Consider the following 20301-nt stretch of genomic DNA (forward strand, 5'->3'; position numbering starts at 1 on the left):
AGTTGCCATGTTGTTTGAGCGTGAGCTCTCGATCAAGACGAACTCCTAGGTTTTTTACTACCTGTTTACGTACTGGCACTTGGCCAAGCTCACATGGCCACCAGTCCGGTGTCCACAACGTTCTTACCTCCCCAAAAAGCACAACTTCGGTTTTATTTACATTGCATTGGAGATAATTCGATGTCATCAAATTTGCCACAGCCTTCATGCCTTCGGAAAAGGCCATCCTCACTTCATATGTGAGCTTTTTAAAAGGGAATAGGATCTGGGTATCATCCGCGTAGGAGACGGGGATGAACCCAAAGTCTCTCAGAATTCTGGCCAGGGGTGCCACATAGATGTTAAAAAGAGTCGGGCTCAAACAGGAGCCCTGCGGCACCCCCTTCGTAATGCAGGTCTCAATTGACCGAAATAGGCCCATGTTGACAGCTTGCGTACGGTTAGATAAAAAACTCTTTAACCAGGCTAGTGCAGTGCCCTCAATACCAAACTTAGTCAAGCGTTCGATTAAGATTTTATGGGATATCGTATCGAACGCTGCCGATAAATCTAATAGTACCAGGATAACAGAATATCCTCTGTCCTGGTACATATGAAGATCATCTGTCACTGATAACAGGGCAGATTCGGCACTATGTTTTGGTCTAAAACCAAACTGAGAGCAGTCTAGCCTACCAGTCTGTTCAACATAATCTGATACATGTTTATTGACATGTTTCTCTATAAGTTTCCCCAAAAAAGGAAGTAAGGAAATAGGCCTAAGGTTAGACATACCAGTCCAGGGAATGGAAGGGTTTTTCCTGATAGGTCTTACTAATGCTTTCTTCCATTCCCTGGGAACTTGACCCTCCATCAATGAAAGATTTACGAGACATTGAATCTGTGGGCTAAGAATCTTACCTACTTTCGGCAAAATTCTGGCCGGGATGATATCTGAGGGACTCCCACTCTTAATTTGGCCTAGATAACATTCAATCTCTACCAGGGAGATGGGGGGAAAGGAATCCAAGGCCATCAAACCTAATTCTTTTCCTTCTTCCCAGAATAAGGGCGTATCTCCAATGATGGATAGATTGGATCTCGTAATGCCATCATGTATCCTATTTATTTTGTTAGTGAAAAACTGAGCGACTTCGTTGCATAGTTGTTGAGATGTTAATTCAGAAGTTTCGCAAGCGGCTGGTTTCACAAACGACTGGTATTTCCGGCGGCTGAGAGAAGAGACTCTATATGGGTTTTTCGGGCGCATTGAATTTCTTTGTGATAGGTGGTGAGAGCTACCCAATAACGATTCCTATCAGTTTCATCATGTGTCGTTCTCCACACCCTTTCAAGCTTTCTAGCCAGTTGTTTAAGAGATTTTAAATGCTCCGAAAACCATGCTTCTTGTTTACGAGCCAGGCGTGGTCTAAACGTTTTCATGGGGGCAATGCAATCAACTGCTTTAAGAATGGCCTGATTATAATTGGCTAAGACCATATCAACATCATCTGCAGAGCCAATGATAGGAACAATAAATTGCTCCTGGAATGCTTCGGGGGAGACCTTATGCCATTGCCTACGTGTAGTAGGAAAGGTTAGCACCTGCGGAGGGGCTTTACCTGGATGGGAGGTGTGAAATTCCAGAACAAAATAATCTGTCCAGTTTACTTGTGTTGGAGGGACACATATCATGGTGGTAGATTTATTTGTAAAAATGAGGTCCAAAGTATGGCCTGCTATATGTGTGGGACCAGTGTTCATTTGAGTTAGTCCAAATAAGGAAAGATCGGTCAATAGGGACTGAGCATCTTCATTTTCCTTCAGGTCGCTGTGCACATTGAAGTCTCCTAGGAGTATGAATTCATTCTCAGAGTCAATGTGTCTAGCTAATATTTCCAGCAATAGGATGTTAAAGCCGGCACAAGGACCTGGGGGACGATATACAAGTGCCCCCTTATAGCTGATTTTACTAGAAATGCAGATTTTAAAAAACAGAATTTCTAGCTCTGGAGTACTCATTTCTTCCAAAATGGCGATCGATAGGTTGTTTTTATATACAATCGCAATACCTCCCCCGGTCTTAACTGGACAATCTAACCTGACTATTTTATAGCCTTCTGGGATCCCTAGAGTAATAGCTGGGACCGAATGGGGTTTTAGCCACGTTTCGGTCAGGTAACAGAGTTCTGGTTGCACCGAGGCAATCATGTCCCATACTTCACTGTAATATTTAGACAGTGATCTGATGTTGCACAACAGGTTTCTGCTTTTTACCAGACCCTGTGAGATTACTTGTACTTTTCGGGTGGTGATTTCATAAGGAATACATGACCGATGACAATGCGGGGTTTGATATTGACATTTGCGGCACGCAAATGGTCCCTCAGGAGGTATTCCTCCTCCTCCTGAGCAACCCTGAAGCGGTGGCTTCCAAATACGTAGTAGCTCAAGTGATGAGTATCTTAACTGGGATTTGGTCTGGTCAACGGGAAGGGCAGATATGAGGGCCATATCCTCTAGCCCCTAGCCTCGTCCAGTCGCGGACGGGCGCAGACGGGCTTCTCTTTGGCTTGTCTTAGGCGCGTTCTTAGGCACACCCCTGCGTGCGACCGCTGCGCGCTCAGAGTGACGAGCAGCCTTTGTAGTCCTCTCAGCTCAATACGCTAGAGCAGTGGTTCCCAAACTTTTGACTCCTGAGGCCCCCCATTGAGTCACCACTGGGAGCCGGGGACCCCCAAGCAATTTGTAGGATTTAAATTTCAAACATTAAAACAGTAATTCGAAAAAAATAAACAAACGTGTGCACACAAAACAAATACTCAAATTACTAAGGATTTTAGGGGCATATTTACAAGTCCCTATCGCCATGGGAACGTCACTTTTTGCGATGTTCCTGTGGCAATAGGGGCTTTGCCTTATTTACAAGGCAGTGTTAAGCCACTTATTGTGGCTTAACGCTGCCTTGTAAATAAGGACCCCTTTCACGCAATGCTTAGCGTGAAAAAGGTGGGCAGTGGGAGTTGCAGTGGGCGTTTCACTCCAACACCCATTGATTTTGACGCTGCCCTCTATTTAAGAGGTCAACTTAAATAGGAGACAGCACCAGAATTAAGACCATAAAAAACCTGGTCTTAACTTGGCGAAATGAGGAGAAATGCCTTATTTCTCCTCGTTTTTGCTTTTTCCAACAGAAAAAGCAAAACACCTTTGATTGTTTATGTTCTGGATGGTGACCCTTCCTGCACATAAACAATCTTTAATAAAAATTTCGTTTTGTAACTTCCATGTGTGCTGCATTATGGAAGTGACAAAAAGGCATTACAAAATTGTTCATGTGTAGGAAGTGGGAACATAGCAGCATCAGGATAATGATAGACTGGGAATAAACATATGTTGCAAACTTTTACCATGCAGTTTGCAAGCAGTTCTTTGACAGTTTATAGGACACTGTGCTAGATTACGATTGTCCCTTATGAATTGCACTGTGACAAAAGAATCTCTGTGACAAAATAAGTAGCCCACTGACCTATGCACATAAAATACTGTTTTTTAAAATGCATTGCACACGTTCTTTGCAGTAGGCATAGTAACCCTCTGTGTCACATTAGATAAGTCAAAGCTGCCACTAGACAAAACTCTCATCTCTCTCCAGCAGGTACATTAATCACTGGCATTTTCTTGACACTTTTATAGTTGCTTGAAAACTGCTAATTTTACAAGGAACTTTGCAGTGCTTTTAAAACTGCTGCCTGCGGACCCCCTGGGAATGTGCCACGGACCCCTGGGGGTCCTCGGACCCCAGTTTGGGAAACACTGCGCTAGAGCGCTAACCGCTCGTAAAGCGGAAGTAGCTGGGTCTGCCTGTATGTCCTCCGCTCAACGGCTGCTATCACCGAGTCGGACCGAGGCGTACAAGCTGACAAGATGACCCGGCATATAAAATGGACTGGTATTTTAAGCAACCAGGAGGATACTTGAGGTATATCTATGGGGGCAACATGCTTTGATCCTTTCTTGAGCCAACCTCCACTACAATACATGTGTGGATCGAGGCACTCACAGCCCTTGGATAGAAGGGAAGATTCACACAGATGACACCATTGTGGGATTCGGCTGGCTTCGGACTCATGGGACACCAAGGCGGGTTTTAGAGGTGAGACTTGATTGGCATTTAAACGCTGGGGAAACCTGTGGGCTAAGGGAGATGGTAATTCATTTGTACCCTTCCAACAAGAATACCAACAGTCACCATCAAAAACTTTTAGGTACCTTCAGGTTTGGCATGCACTAAGAGCAGTACTGCAAAAGGGAGAGGAACTTACAGATTCCTCACCATTGGAAGACAGATTTTTGGATGACCGTCTTGAGCAGAAGGCGATATCTTTGATTTACCGCAAACTTATGAATAATCCTCCAGATCCCTTGCTGGCCCTCCGTGCCCGCTGGAAACAAACCTAGAACAGTTAGAAAACGAGGAATGGATGGAGGCCCTGACTTCACCCAAAGAGGTGGCAATTCGATCACAATTCAAACTAGTGCAGATAAATATACTCCACAAATCATATATTGCCCACACAACGCTAATAAAAATGGGTAGGCTTGAGTCCCCATGCTGTGCCTGGGGGTGTGGGCAGGAAGGTACATTCCTCCACACTTTATGGGAATGTCCAGATCTACAGACATATTGGGAGGGAGTAGATTTCTGTATGCAAGGGTTTCATTCGCTACCAACACAGAAGACAGCAAAGTGTTGTCTCCTCAATATTTGGAATGAAACTGACCTTAGAAGTAAAGAACGCCTCTGGGTGACACTGGGGATTATAGTGGCAAAGCATAACATAGCCAGATTGTGGAGTTCCCCATTGGCTCCTAGGTTAATTGATTTTGAAAGTGATATAGATTGCTGCATGGTGCAGAAAAATGTGTACCAAAGCAGAGGATGCCCAGACAAATGGACAAAGGTTTGGGAGAGGTGGAATGAATATCTAGGCATGATATGTGCACCAGTACCACCATTAAATCAAAGAAATCAGATAGCAATGGCCTGATATGGGCGGGTTTAGGATGTAACCGTTGGTGTCGTAACTTGTATAAGTCTGCTAATACAAGCACTGTGCAACATGCAATATCATAAATGTGTATTGATTCGCTGATTGGTGGTTGTTTGCCTTTGCTGTTTAAATAAAAATAATAAAAAACGAAAGGATCAGTCCACTCTCCACTGTGGCAGTTTGATTCCGATGGCTCTCCTAAAGAGCAAGTTTGCAGGACTCTGATCAGTTTTGGAGTGAAGAGTTGAATAATAAGCACAGAGGGCTTAACACAGGTCTTGGTTTGACTCAATCTTCATCAATGCTCATTAAATTTAAGGATGGGCGTAGTTCGCGAAGTAGCACTTCGCGAAGCTACGCAAAGTGAAGTTCGCTCTACGCGAGCTACGCGTAGCACTTCGCGAACTGCGTAGTAACATGTTCGCACTGTGCAAGATGTTGTTTTCAATGATTGCACAGTGCAGACAAGCAACCGGCACTGTGCAATCATTGAAAATGGCATCTTGCACAGTGTGAGCTGTAGTTTTCTGCTGCTCGAGTAGATTTTTAATCGAGCGGCAGCTTTCTCAACGCGAACTGGTAGTTTCTCATCACGAGCGGTCGCGAGCATATGCGACCCCTCGCAATGAGAAACCTGACCTCCTCGCGTTGGGAATCTCGCCGGGAGGTTTATTTTCCATGCTCGCGATTGCCAACTTGATGTTGCTGATCGCGAACAAGGAAAAAGTCTCGCCGGGATGTCATTTTTCTTGCTCGCAGTCACCAACTTGGCGTTGAGGACCGCGAGCAAGCAAAAAATGACCGCAGCACTACGCAACACTACGCTACGCGTGTTCGCACTGTGCTACGTGCAGTTCGCGTAGTGCGAAGTAGCGCGAACTTCGCAAACTACGCGAGCGTAGCGTAGTGCTTCGCCCAGGCTTAATTAAATTACCCTTTTGAGGGTGCCCATAAATCATTCCACAACAGCTTTGGCTTAGGGCCACGGAGGTGTACTCTTTGGATGCTTGACTTTTAGTCTGACTTGAAACTCCTTGAATACTTTGCTGTTGAAAGGAGGACTATTGTCAAATTTGAGAAGGATGGGAATACCTCATGCTGTAAATATCTCATCCAGCCACTCAATAACCTTGCCATGGGTTGTTGATGATAACTCCTCTACTAAAGGAAACCATGAATACCTATCAATCACTACCATCAAATGATGTAATTTTCTGAAAGGCCCAAATAAACCAACTGCACTTCCTCCCTAAGCCTGCAGAAAGGTCAGATATTATCAATGGATGCTGCATCACTTTGGGGCAAAGGCAGTTGTGAAGATGAGACTCTTTTAGTTCCCTCTCAACTCACTCGTCTAGACGCCGGAACCACACTCGGTCTCTTAGGACTCTTTTGATGGCTACATGCCAAAATGTCCTTCATGGGCTAGTTCAATGACGTACTGTATTAGGTATGACTATTCTAGAGCATCTCATACCTTCATTGGTCACGCACAGTTCATCCTCTACATTTAAATTGTTTTGAAATCCAACATTATCAGCAAGAGATCAAGCCCTCTTTTCCACAATTCAGTTGAAATTATGGATAGGGCTGCAGGTGTGATAGACGTCACAATGAAGTTAATGTACTCCTCAGCCATTTTTGGATGTGTAATTGTGACAATGTAGTGGTACTCGTGAAAGGCAATCAGCAGGTTTCTGATCTTTACCCAGCTTGTGAACAATTGGCAGTCATACTATTGCAGTGGCAACCCCCACATCTTTTCTTTAGGGCGAAGGAAGTAGCCATCAGGGCCACCGGAGTTACATGCAACCACCTGCTATGCCTTCCCAAGTAATGAAGAGTTGGTCAGACAGTAGAGAATACAAATAAGCTTTTATTAGCAATACTCTGCAGAGGAGTCCAGTCTGACCGGCACCCTAAGATGTCTGCCGAGGAACTGACCCCTCAACAGTCTGCAACACGTAATGATTCTTCCCAAGAGCCTCCAACCACGCCCACAGTGGAAAGTTACCGGCCTGGGCCGAACATGAACAAAGGAGGCACAGGAAGATGGGCTACCAACTGCCAGATGGGTACATGCTATCTGCAAATCAAGGTTACCGCTCTGAGTCTCAGTGTCTTCTATCATGGGAGTAGAACTACACATAGGGATAGGTATGCGAGGGCAGAATGGCCTATTCATTAGTAAGTCTGCAATCAGCCTTGAACAGAAGAGAAAGTAATAATGAAATACAGTGTTCTGCTGAGGCACGCAATACGAGTAATGAGGCCTAGTTCAGACACAGCCTGAGCAGCCTAATAGGGATTACGAAATACAAAATGGAGTCACACTCGCTAACAGAAAGCTTTGCACATTGCGGGGTTAACTCAGTGGGTATCACAATGTGAATGCACATGGTGTCTATTTAGCCACACACTGCTAACCTAAAATACCATGACACGAGTGCATAGCAGGAATGGGGTTTTCAAACATAACAAGGGCATCCAAAAATAGTGAACAGAGCTTGGTGGTCTGTGATGATAATGAAACGTTTCCAACATAGAAACACATTAAAATGTTCGCAGGCCCACACTACAGCCTGACTCTCCGTCTGTGGCTGAGAAAAGTCACATTCTGCCTCAGACTGGCTTTGACTGGCATAGGCCACAATATATCTCTGAGCATTCAAATAATCAGTAGATTCAGCAGGTATTGCCCCTAGTCCCACCGGGCTCACATCTACTGTGATTGCAGTATGTAACTTTGGGTAAAAATAGGCAATTCTCTGTTGCATTCTCAATTACATGTTTTATTCTGTGGAAGCATTGATCACATTCAGCAGACTACTGTAAAGGTACATTTTGTTTTGTCTCGTTTCTCAATAGAGCACTCATAGCAACAAAGTCACAAATGTCGCTTGAGCAATAACTGCCCATTCCTGAGAAGTATTGCAGCATGGTGGAATCTTGTAGGGTGCCAATAGTTGACAGTGCTTGCACATCATCTGGGTCAGGAGTCATTTCTCCATCAAAGAATATGTGTCCAAAGTATTTAAGTATGGTCTTGTGGACCTCAAAGGTTTCTTCATTCAGTGTGAGACCTGTATCATCAAGTACCTGTCAGAATTGTGTAAGAGCCTTGTCATGCTCATTTTGCACTGCTCAAAATACCAGTATGTCATCACTGTAAATAAAACCATGCGAAATAGGTTGAATTATTTGACGTATAACATCCTGAAATATTTTTGCGGCTGAATACACTCCAAAACTCAACCTTTTGTATCTGAACAACCAACATGAGTTGAAAAATTTGTGATGTACCTATAGTTCTCTACCAACTTGAGTTCATGGTATCCCTTGTTCAGGTCAAGACGGAAGAACACTTTAGGCACTGTTGAGTTGCAATGATCATGCCAGCTATGTGTGGACAAGGATGTCTTTCTCTATCAATTGCTTTGTTAGCTTTGCACATTGCAGCACAGATATGCACTTCATCTCCACTGTCCTTTTTTGGCATAACCACTATGAGTGAAAGCAACGGTGTAGGACTGGTGGTGTACTTCAACACTGTTTCTAGTTCTCCTCAAGGGCTTTTTGCAAGTGAAAAGCGACCCTGCGCTTCCGCTGGGCAACAGGGAAAATGTCCTTATTAATGTGAATTTGCACCTTCATTGTTTTGAGCCTGCCTAGGCCATGAAGCAACAGCGGAAACTGACTCACAATTTTAGATTGAGTGAGGAGGTTGTAATTGAGACACACCAGTCCCATGTCCCTAGCAGTGACAAAACTAAGTAGGCATGCACTGAACAAAGTTCCTTGAAGAACTTGAATCAGCGTTGTGAATGACCCTTGCATCTGCAACAGTTTAGAAGCAGATCACTGGTATCCCTTCATACTTTGTGGGTTGAGGTGTAGCACAGAAGGTAGGCTGTTGAACTTTTCAGCTGGCATGATGTTAATCGACCACTGTATGATAAAGGGTTTGGGGCAACAGTTGACCTTTATTGTCATCTTGGGACATTGTCCAAATGAATTCTGTTGTTTTATTTGGTGGCTTGCCTTTGTCTTTTGTTCCTCCTTGCAAGAGCCTAAACCTACATGTTCTTGTTATTCCTTGGTCAATACCATCATCGCACATCTATCTTCTGTGCTTGACAATGACGTTGACAAGCCTTTGTAAGATGAACTTGACGATGATCAACTTTTTCTGGTTTCTACTTGTAGTGACTGATGTTGCCATTTGCCATTGTGGGAATGGCAAGAATGGCTGTGGATCATCCTGGCATCCATTTTCTTTTCTCACTGTGATGCATACGGTTACTTTGCAAACCTTTATGGAGTGTTTTTATTTGCCACAACCTTTGCACACCTGTCCTACAGTTGTAAATTTGCATTCATGGGGAAATTAAAACCCACATAGGAAACACAACCTTTTCTTCTTTGATTCACATGTATCTAACAGCTCTTTGTGCTTACTTTTCATGACCAAAACTGAATCATTTTTTTCTGTTTCAGCTTCCATATCAGCAGCTTGTCGATGTGCACTTGCATTGACCCTTGCAGCCATCTCTAAACTGAGTATCTCTCTCACATGCATCTTCTGAAAGAGTCTGAAAGACAGCCATTAATGGCTTTGAAGCGTACAGCTTCTTCCTCATTAAATGCACTGAACTTACAGTGTTTGATAAGCACAACAAGTATTTCAACAAACTCATCCATTGTTTCACAAGCTTCTTGTCTTGCTTTTTCGAAAACGTACCTTTTATAGTCGACTGTCAGCTTTGGATTGAACTTGGTACCCAATACTATTGGGAAGATAGGAAGAGAATGTGGCCTAACAGCTAGGATGGTCAATCTCAGAGCCAGGGAACCGGGTTCAAGTCTTGGCAGGAACGCTCAACATTCTTTGATTCTGGGCAAATCACTTAATCTCCCCGTGCATAACAAAAATGAATGTGTCTGTCTGTAACGTAACTGGTGCTCATGTAAAGCGCTCTGATACCTTCAGGTCTAGTTTGCACTATATAAAACTCCACAAAAAAAAATACTTCTTTGATCCGATGGTACAATATTGCCTCAGTCTGTAAGATCTTCTTAACCACTTCTTTTACTCCATCACCAGCAAGATTCTTTAAGTACTTAATGATGTTCTTATCATCTACTTCTTTAAGGATATCTGTGCAGTCATAGGCTATTTCAATCCATGCACTCAATGTTCAGCATTTTGGTGGTGTCAAATGGTGATTGTGGTTTCAGGAACACAGCTGTATCCTACTTTGCACTCTTTTCTGTTCACGTTGAGAGTATTTGCTGTTCAGACAACTGCTGCAATTCATTTGGACCTGTAACTCCTGCAAGCACTGGCAGCGTATTTGCACTTAAGTCATCACACCCGATCTGGGATCATAGATCGTCAACTTTTTTTTTGCCCGTGAGTAACGGTTCAATTTCTTGCACTTGGTCTTTGTTGCATTTGTTTTTTTTTAATTGACCTGGTTTTCACTGCTTTTTACATTTTACTTTTTACTGATGATGGCTCTGTACTATGATGTGGCACAGTATCTCTTCTTTTGGCCAAAGTTGGCAATGGATTATAGTAAAATCATAAACATCATGGCAATATTATCCACCTTTGAGCCTTATCTGGGCAAAGATACAATACTGGTCTGTACACTACCGAACAGATGGCTACTATAATTTGACCTAGATTCCGTTGCCAACTTGGGCACAAAACGGATATGAGGAAGATAGATGTCACTATACATATAATTGGATTCCAACTTCACAAACTAAGGTGTGATGCGATAATTTCATATAACTAGTGAATTTAAAAAAACTGTTAGACATAGCATGGTTGTATTGTGTGACTTGTCACTTCACTTGTAGCTCACAACTGTATCAACTAATCTTATCTCTGACATAAAAAAACCTGATCCAAGGATACTCGGTACGGGGTGACATTGTTGAAAAAAGGTAAACTATTTGAAGCAGATAGTTTTATTTTTTCTCATAAGAAAAGAGAATAAGAAAAGAACTATGTTAAAAAAAAAATGTAACACGGTATTAATAGGTAAAAAGAAAATAGTAAAGGGATCCACTTCCCCTCTCATCTTCCAGTCATTTCTCTCTTCCCATTTCCCCTCTATTACATAGATGATTATCCTTTCAATCTTTATAGCTTTTTCTTACATTTAACTGTTTTATATTAATTCCTGTCCTCTTTTCTTCCATTTTCTGGTTGAAGGCATGTTAAACACTTGATGATATAAAGGGAATAATAAGATCAGAAAATGTCATTGATTAATTTTATGCATGTAGGCCCTGGAATCGAGCTTGTAATGTTCATGTAGCAAAGACTATGATGCTTTAAAAGGAGCTGATAATGGCCTATAAGTGTTGCAAGTGGTATATTAAACTGGATGACACTATTGAAATGTTGCTGCATGGTCTTGTTAATAGATTTGGAAAGGTTTTGAATTTGCACAATGTTTGTATATTTAATATGGTATCACCTGGTGGATTTCCTTGAAACAATTTTCTAATTAAATTATGTTTATTGGTTTTATTATTGGATCTGGAACGGATTGACGTTCTTTTAGTTCTTTTATATTAATATTACATTCTAAAGGTGGATTTCATTAAAATAATATAATTATTTTTAGAGGGTTTTTGTAAGTAAAATGATTTTAAATGATATACATATTGTCTATATTTTGTAGCCCTGGAGAAGTCTGTAGGAAGAGACAAAATGCGTTGGCTGCATGCGATGGATAACATATGACAAAAGAAAAATTGAATAAAGACCTGTGAAGAAAGATGTCTGTCTAAACAAATTTGAATGGAGTCTGTGCATTATTTGATTTAAGTTCTTTGGAAATGTACAATCATCTTTGTAAAATAATAGGTAGTGTGTGCTGATAATTTTGTAATTAGGGGATTCACATCCTCATATGGGGGATTAGGAGGTTCTACAGATCAGAGCAACACTTCTTGACACAATATCCCATTTTAGGGATAGGTGCTGTGAGAAAGGTCTCAGCCTCAATTTGTAAATCATTTAGTGTTGGTAGCTTTCCTTGATAATAAAGGGGGAGTCGTCCAGTGGGATGTAAATGCTCACAGATAAATGCCCGATTCTCGTGCTTGTAACAGCTTAGAAATGATTATCCATCCATGACTTTGGTCTACTTTTCAGGATGTTAAATTTGCAGTTAGCTAATTGTAAAGTGTAGGTGCCTCTGATTGTCCTCCGAGGGCCAGTTTGTGAGATGTAAAAGAAAGAGTCCACTTCTGCCACTAGTGTTTGTTGAGAGGTGGTGCCATGTTCGAGGAGGTATAATTGATGAGGTTGTGTACACTTATCAGTTCACCAAAATCTTTTCTGTATTTTGTTCATGAAGATGAACAATTACAGTCCTTGTGAGTTTCAGTTTTTCACAATTAGTGACAGCAAGTGATGCCATTCTAACCTGCTTTACTCCTTTCACAGCTGTTCTTTTGAAATAGCAGCTTACTCATTCAAGGAAGAGAAACTAACTCTGTCACTTGCTTTAGCTATAGGATGACTGCCAGTTAACTCCAATGGATTGAGACAATCTACGCACTCTTGTTTGTGCTCTGTTAGGTTTTTAGTTGTAGTTGAGATCATCTGTTTTCTTTTTGTGATGATAGACTGATATGCATGTCATTAGATGGTGCAGTTTGCAGCTGTTTTGTATCCAGTGTTCTTGCATTCCTCGTATTACCTCCTTGTCCATATGTGTGTGGTTGTGTGGTATTCTCCCTAGTCCTTATAATTGGCATCTTGGTGTTGTTGTCTGTTTGTTTAGCTACCTTCTTTGGGAGCTCCTTAATACTTTTCTTTGTGGTTGGAATCTATTATTCTATCTATGTAGTTTGGTGTGTATTAGTTTAATGGTAGGGGTGGGTGATAATTTCTGCCATTCCGGAGGAGTTGATGGAGTTTTGGCCACTCCATGTTACGGATGCAATGCAGAGTACAGTTCAAATCCTGCCCAAAGATTTTTTCTTGTGTTGCTCACCAATTGTGCATTGGAAAGCAAGAATTGTCATCCCTTAATATAATTTTTGGGCGCTAGGAGGGCATCCAGTGAGTATTCCCAACACGAGCGGTCGGAACTGATCACGGTGAGAAAGCAGCCGCTCGAGTGGAAAATCTATTTGAGAGACAGCAGAACAACTCAAGGTGCAGCACCCTCTGGCATGCCACATGATGCCATTTGCGCTGATTTTTCAGCAAGGAACATGTTACTCTGCATACAATTTAGTGCAAGCAGCGTGGCCTGCAGATTTCTGCCCGATCGAAGAACTCAGCTGAATCTCGCAGAGTTTTCATGTAACTCTGTGGAATTCCATGGAGTGAAATACTGCAAGTTCTGTCCACCCCAATTTAATAGCAGTTATAATCTTCATCAGTAGTTCTCTTGTTGATACTGACACAGGTAGAGAACCTGGGTGAGTTATTCTTTCCATCTGAAATATACTAGTGAGGGGATGTGTCTTCAGACTCCTTTCAATAGTGTATCTGGTTCTTGATTGTGTGTTGCAGATCTTCCTAGATTTTTTTAGTATCAATAGCTGCACCAACCAAGCTCCAACACCAATGCTTCCATTGTCTAAAAGGTAGAGGTGATGCAGTAAGTATGTCCTAGGCATGCCAGTATTGTGATGTCTCTTTGCGTTAATATACAATTCGTTATCAGCTAGCTGCAGAAGCAGCTAACATAGAGATCCTTACGCATTCTGCTGCCCAGTTGGAAGGTCCCAGGAAGTGGAACTTTTACCTAATAAGCCTGAGGAGTCCTCTTGAATTAGGGCATGGTCCTCTTTAGACATGGCAACATTAAAAACTGTAGTAGAATCTCTAAAGTCTGGCTCCCTGTTAGGTCCCCTTCCTTCTGCAAAACTCAGGCTTTTAGATGATTCTGCCCTAACAGTTATTCTAAAAGTCCTCAAAACTTCTTTGAGTGAAGTATACGTCCCTCAGAACTGGAAACATGCCCTTGTTCTCCCATTGCTAAAACAGCTGATCTGGACCCCACCCGTTTGTCCAATTTCCAGCCTATTTCCATTCTTTCTGTCTTTGCTAAGATTTTAGAAAAGCATGCTAATACGCAACTGTCTTCATTTGTTGAGTCTCAACAGATGCTCCACCCGTCACAGTCTGGTTTTAGGACTGCATACGGTACTGAATCCACTCTCCTTGGGTTCACTGAATCTCTTAGGCAACAGCTCAATTCTGGCAGTACAGCTGCTCACATTCTCCTTGACTTAAGTGCAGTGTTTGACACAGTGTCGTAATCCATTCTGGCAGTTAGACTTGAGGCCTTGGGCATAGAAAGCTCGGCCTTGAGGTGGGTGGCCTTCATCTTAAAAGATTGCACCTTCCAGGTCTACTCAGCCAATGTAAGATCTAAGACATCGGCTTTATCCTCTGGTGTTCCACAGGGATCCATTCAGGGCCCACTGCTCTTCAAAATTCATGTTCATCCTTTGGCAGATGTTATTGAGAAATATTGGCTCCCTCTCTTTTCATTCACTGAAAACACGCAGATTGTCTTTTTGTTATCAACTGCTCAACATCAAGAGACCTCCTTACTCCATCTGGGTCTGAGGAATGTTTCCCTCTGGATTAATAAAAATGCACTGAAGCTTAACAGTGATAAAACTGAGGTCCTGGTTCTGGGAAAATACCCTGAGTTGTGGGGAGGCAATCATTGGCCGGATTCACTTGGGCTGACACCGACAACTAAGGTCAAGAATCTCGGCTTTCTTATTGACAACAAGCTCTACCAGAAACCATTGTGTCCAAGGTCAAGTGGCTCACGAAGATCCTTTGGCTAATTCCTCTGGCCACCCAAAGAACCGTGATCCAAGCTCTGGGGAGATCTAGATTGGATTATGGCAATATACCGTACTTAGGTGCTGATGAATCTTTGTTTCGACGGTTACAGAATGCAGCAGCTCGCCTCCTCTTCCGACTGCCTAGATATGACTCAACCACTCCTCTGCCACATGAACTGCACAGGCTTATGATTGAGAAGTGTATCAAACTCAAGGACTTGTGCAACATGTTCAGGGCCCGACATGGTTTGACCCCTTATATATTCAAGGTACAGTTGAGATCATCCAACCCCTCAGCTGTTCGCAAAGCCCAGGTATCATCTTGTTCGGATGAAGGGACGCTTGTTTGCCTATCTGGGCCCAAAACTCTAAGACTCTCTTCCAGTCTCTCTAAGGAACTTTCACTCCTTACTTACTTTCCGTAAGAATCTGGAGACATGACTTTTCTAACTGTTCGCTGCGGCTCTCTTCTGTTGTCTCTTCCTGCGCCGGGAGAACCCTCTGAGTAGCTGTGCGCACTAAAAATCCTGCTTAATGATATTAATAATAATAATAATAATATTCCAGTCTTTGCACAGCTCATTTAGAGCTCACTTTCATTCCTCTCCGGCAGTACTTCCTAAACAATTTAAAATCACAACCCTATTTTTAGAACAACAAACATTTGCAACCCACCTAGCTCTAGTGGATATGAGTCAGGGGTGATTTTTGCTGTTAAGAAAGGAATCTGCTGCCTGCAGTAACAACTCCTGCTGGCTGGTGCATGGGGATGCCATGGGCATTGTCAAGGAGTTGAGCTATGGCATGATCATGCACAATCTGATAGAATATAATCAGTTTTTTTAGCCTCATGGACTTTTTCAGCTTGTATTACAGACAATAAAATGAGGGTATAGTTTGTTTGTGATTCCTGCTGGGAGAGAAGATAAAATCAAGCTCCTTTGATAGGTGTTTCGCTTTACTCTTAACCTTGACAAATTTGCAGGATTTGCTTTTCTGTTGTTTTTGCATATCATTTGCCTCGGCCTCAGTTCAGGGCTGCAGCCTGCAATGTATTTGTCTTATCAACCACACACACCTCTGCTCAGGGCCAGATCAGACCCTAGCTATGCAGGACATTTAATTTAATTACTTGCAGGCCAGGCCTGAAAGCTTTAAGTGTTAAATTTGCAACTCACTCCCCCAGTCCTAATGTTAAAAATACTTGCCCATTTCTAACCTCATTGAAGATGGGGAGATGGGAACACTTTGAACCATTTCAGTGATTAAGCTGTTGTAACATGATTTAAATAGGACAATGCTGTGAACACACATAGCACTGGCAAATCGAGCATACCTATCAGCTGGTGTCATGTTGCATTTTCTTTGTAAACACATTGTCTTGACTATTAGGACTGCGGAGGAGGAGCGAGGTACAAATCAAGCACAAGCTTTAAATGTGATATATACCAGGACTATTGTGACTCACCTAAAAATGCCTCATGAACCACAGTTTGGAAATGCTGCTCTATGAAATATCTATATTGCATATTGAGACATGTGTATGGAAAACTGCAGAATCAACAGAGATTTGCTTTTCCTCTATGCGTTGTACAGTTCCACCCAAAAACAAAAAACTGAATGGAGTGAAGTGCCCCAACTGTAATGCGCCTGGTGCCATGACCTGTGAGGCCGATGGAGTTGTTGAATGTGTTGGGGAGATGACCAACTGTATCTACATGGCAGCAACATTTCATCGCTCTGGTAGGTGCCTCAAAATAGAGGTGATTTTTATATTCTTTACCTCTTGATCTCAATGTGCCGAGAATAATTGACTGCACAGTAGCGATATATGTACAAATCCACACGATCAATATTCACATAGTCATCACCTTTTTTTCACAGTGGCACCTAATGCTTTGGTCTTCAGGGTGAGGACACCTAACCGTAACCTTCCAAGATGTTATTAAAGGCCACTTGAAAGAGTGAGAAGTACCGGTTATGGGTAGTTTCTGTTTATCACTCAAACCGTGAAGGTGTTTCCACGCCAGGGGCAGCCTTTTGCATATTTTGTCTGAAATTTAGGCTTGGGAGCTTTGTCTGTCAAGGTGCTGATGTGCACATGAAATATTTTATATCTTAATGCCTCAAGAATGCTGACCATCAGCAAGACTGCAAACCTTCAACTCTACACTTTTTAATGTTACTGCAGATGAAAACGTGTTGTCATCTTAGGCATCTGCCTTTCACAATGGAACTGAGGCTGACTTACATGATTAGATACATTGGTAACTCAATATTGCATAGTGTTTATGGAGAGAGTTAACTTACAACACCTATTAAGGCCTCACCCTCACTTTAATGTGTTATTCTTGCCAGCGTTATCATTCAATGAGCCGAAAGGCTGAATGACGACCTCTTGATTATGGCAGGTGGGGGACTTTCCCACCAATTGTTTATTGTTTGTCTTTGATGACACAAGGATACATGGCAAAGTCTGCAACCTTTCTCCTCAAAGACTGAACAATAAACATCTCAGCTATCTAATGAAAATCCACAGATGCCTAACTGAAATGGTCAAAGAGGTCAGACCAGATCCTTGGAATTAGGACATTTAACTTGAAGGTCTCACATAATTGACTTCTTAAGGCTCAGAAAATGTAATCTAGAAATACTTCTCCTAAGAAGCTCATCAATCGACAAACCCTGAACTCAGCAGAAAATACAAAGTAGAACAGATGGTATACATTTTGCTAGAAGCAGACAAGCAGCATCTGTGTTCCCTGAAAGACCAACCTTCAGGAGCAACAGTTGCCAATAAGGACCATATAAAACATGAGCTAAGAAATCCTGAAATAACCCTAAAAGAGCGGATGCTTTGAAGATTAAATATGATATTTCATACAGCCACTCAACTCTAATGTAGTTTATATATTTTCTAAAGCTGGTGAGGTAAAAATATCAGGTTGCTAAGGGATCACGAAGGCAGAACATGACCTGCCTTCACAACGCAGTCACTACCACCACTGCGTTGTTACCATGCATTCCTTTTCCATGCTAGTCATTACAATGACGTGCTTTAGAGAATGCAGTGTTGGACTATTGTTGGATTGAAAGTCCAACACTTTCCCTACTCAGAGACCCACTGGAGTTGGAATAGTAATTTATGGGAAACAACCTTTACAACGCGGTTGTTACATTGCGTTCCATAACAATGCGGTTGTTACAACTATATGTTGTTACAACGCGATGCCATTACATCGCAAGTCATTAGATAGACTTGCTCTAGATGGCGCTCCAACCTAAGGAATAGTATGATTTACTATTCGCACACCTTCCCTACTGTTGAGCAGGGTGGAGTTGTAATAGTAAGTTATACTATTCCTAATGTTGGAGCGCCATCTAGTGCAAGTCAATCTAATGACTTGCGATTTAATGGCATCGCGTTGTAACAAAGGGTTGTTGAAAAGAACGCGCTTTTTATGGAACGCGATGTAAAAGCATGTGTTGTAGCATGCTAAATTTGTAATTTATACTATTTCAAAGTCCAGTGCTCTCCTAAAGCAAGTCGTAACAAATTGCGTGGTAATGGAACATGTGGTAACATCGCAGTGAGAGTAGTGACTGTATTGTAAAGGCATGCGTGGTAAATGCATGCGTGATTATGTAATAGAATCAGTTGCTAACAATTTGACAACCTTATATTACCTGTATGATCATTGGTGAGATTAGGCACCCAGTAACTCATAATGCATCCCCTCAACCAACTGAAATAAAACACACAAACGCACGCACACACACACGCACACACACAAACCCAAACACACACACACACTTGACAAGCATTTATAAAATACAATAAATTAAGAGACTAAAAGTAGAAAAAAAACTATAGGCATTGTGCAAATGTTTGGAATAGGAAATTAGTAACAATTTAAAGATAACAGTGAGCAGTCATACAAGAATAGGATTGTACAAAATGTATGATTACTTAAAGAACGAAGATGGATGCCACATTTAGGTGTAATGGGTCGGCCACCTTGGAATTGCGCAACAATAACATAATATGGCTGCTATGTAAATATCAAACTGGGTGAACAATGTGGTATGTCATTGTGCATGACGTATCATCCTTGTACTAATCCAATATGGCCGACATGTTGCATCTAAATGTGTTATCCTTTTTCAAATGCTAAAACAATGATTCCTTATAAGAAGATGTCTGCCTAAAGGGCAACTGCTGCAGTTAAAAAAGTTGCTTCATCAGCGGCATTCCTGATTTCCCTGGCCAAACGTTAGAGATCCTCTCTCAGGAGCAGAGCAGCATACAGCAAAGATTTTTGTACACAATAAGAGGTGCTCTTAAGAAGCAATGAAACTGATCAGTGCTAATAAAGCAAACAACTACAGTGAAAAAACAATTATCTAGGTGAATCCTTCACCATAAAATGTGCCACAGATAGGCAAATCATTATATTTTCACCATCATCAATTAACTTGTGTATTGCATGTTTGATGTCGGAGCCTTCTTCCAGCTGTGGGTGCTATTCCAATGTGACTATAGAATTCATGGAAATTCTCCATTCTAGATCTTCTTCTATTTCTAATGCTGCACTCTACAGCACAGCTGATCACAGAGTCCCAGACACAGGCTTGGGTATATGCTTAAACAATTTTCCCACAAATACGTATGAACACATGCTTCCTTAGTACTGGCATTGAACGATCCCAGGGGTTCCAGAAGACTAGGTCGAAAACATAGAAATACTCAGTGCTCCTAAAATCAAATACTTTTTGATGGAAACTCACACAAAATAAACATTTCCAGGTTAGCTGAGGATCATTCCATCCAATTCGGTGAAAACAAAACATTTAACAAAAGAATGTTGTGCTTCATTGATCCTATGAAACAGGGAACTGGTCTTTCAGGGTTGCTGGTTTAAAATAATGTACAACTTGTTTAATGACTTTACTATTTGTAATGGTGGTATATATATTATATCAGGTGTTGAAATACGCCTGTAAATAAGTGGGGATACAGATTCTATGCATATGTGTGGCAGGAGAGTGGAGTTGGCTCAATGTTGGTTCCAATCTCTAACTCTAAACATAAACAAGAATATGTGATTCTACATGAACTATCTGGCATACAGCCTAACCTAAACCCATATTAAGCCACATACACTTGTGGCTATGTCATAAAGGTTTGTTGAGTGAGGTAAGTACCACCTCAACTAAATTCTCTAAATAAACCTGTGCTCAACCCCCCTGGAACCAAACTGATTATGCAGTTTCAAAAACAGTAATAAAGTCAAAATGTAAAACAAGAAAATTCCCAAATCAAACTAGAAAGATAGATTAAAATGTAAGAATATGATAACATAAAAATTACAAAAATCCAATAAGGGGACCCGGAGATATACACTTTTACAAATTTAAATAG

General features: G+C 41.7%; 1 protein-coding gene across 1 annotated transcript in view; it reads left to right on the top strand.

Annotated features, from left to right (window-relative positions):
- Positions 1-20301, top strand: part of LOC146808858 (uncharacterized) — a 50372-nt gene that overhangs the window by 27574 nt on the left and 2497 nt on the right. Inside the window, exon 4 of the mRNA XM_085614792.1 lies at positions 16476-16622. Coding sequence (XP_085470918.1) covers positions 16476-16622 — 147 coding nt within the window. The remainder of the gene's footprint in view (positions 1-16475; positions 16623-20301) is intronic.

The sequence above is a fragment of the Triturus cristatus genome, chromosome 7, assembly GCF_964204655.1.
Source record: "Triturus cristatus chromosome 7, aTriCri1.1, whole genome shotgun sequence".
Taxonomy (NCBI): domain Eukaryota; kingdom Metazoa; phylum Chordata; class Amphibia; order Caudata; family Salamandridae; genus Triturus; species Triturus cristatus.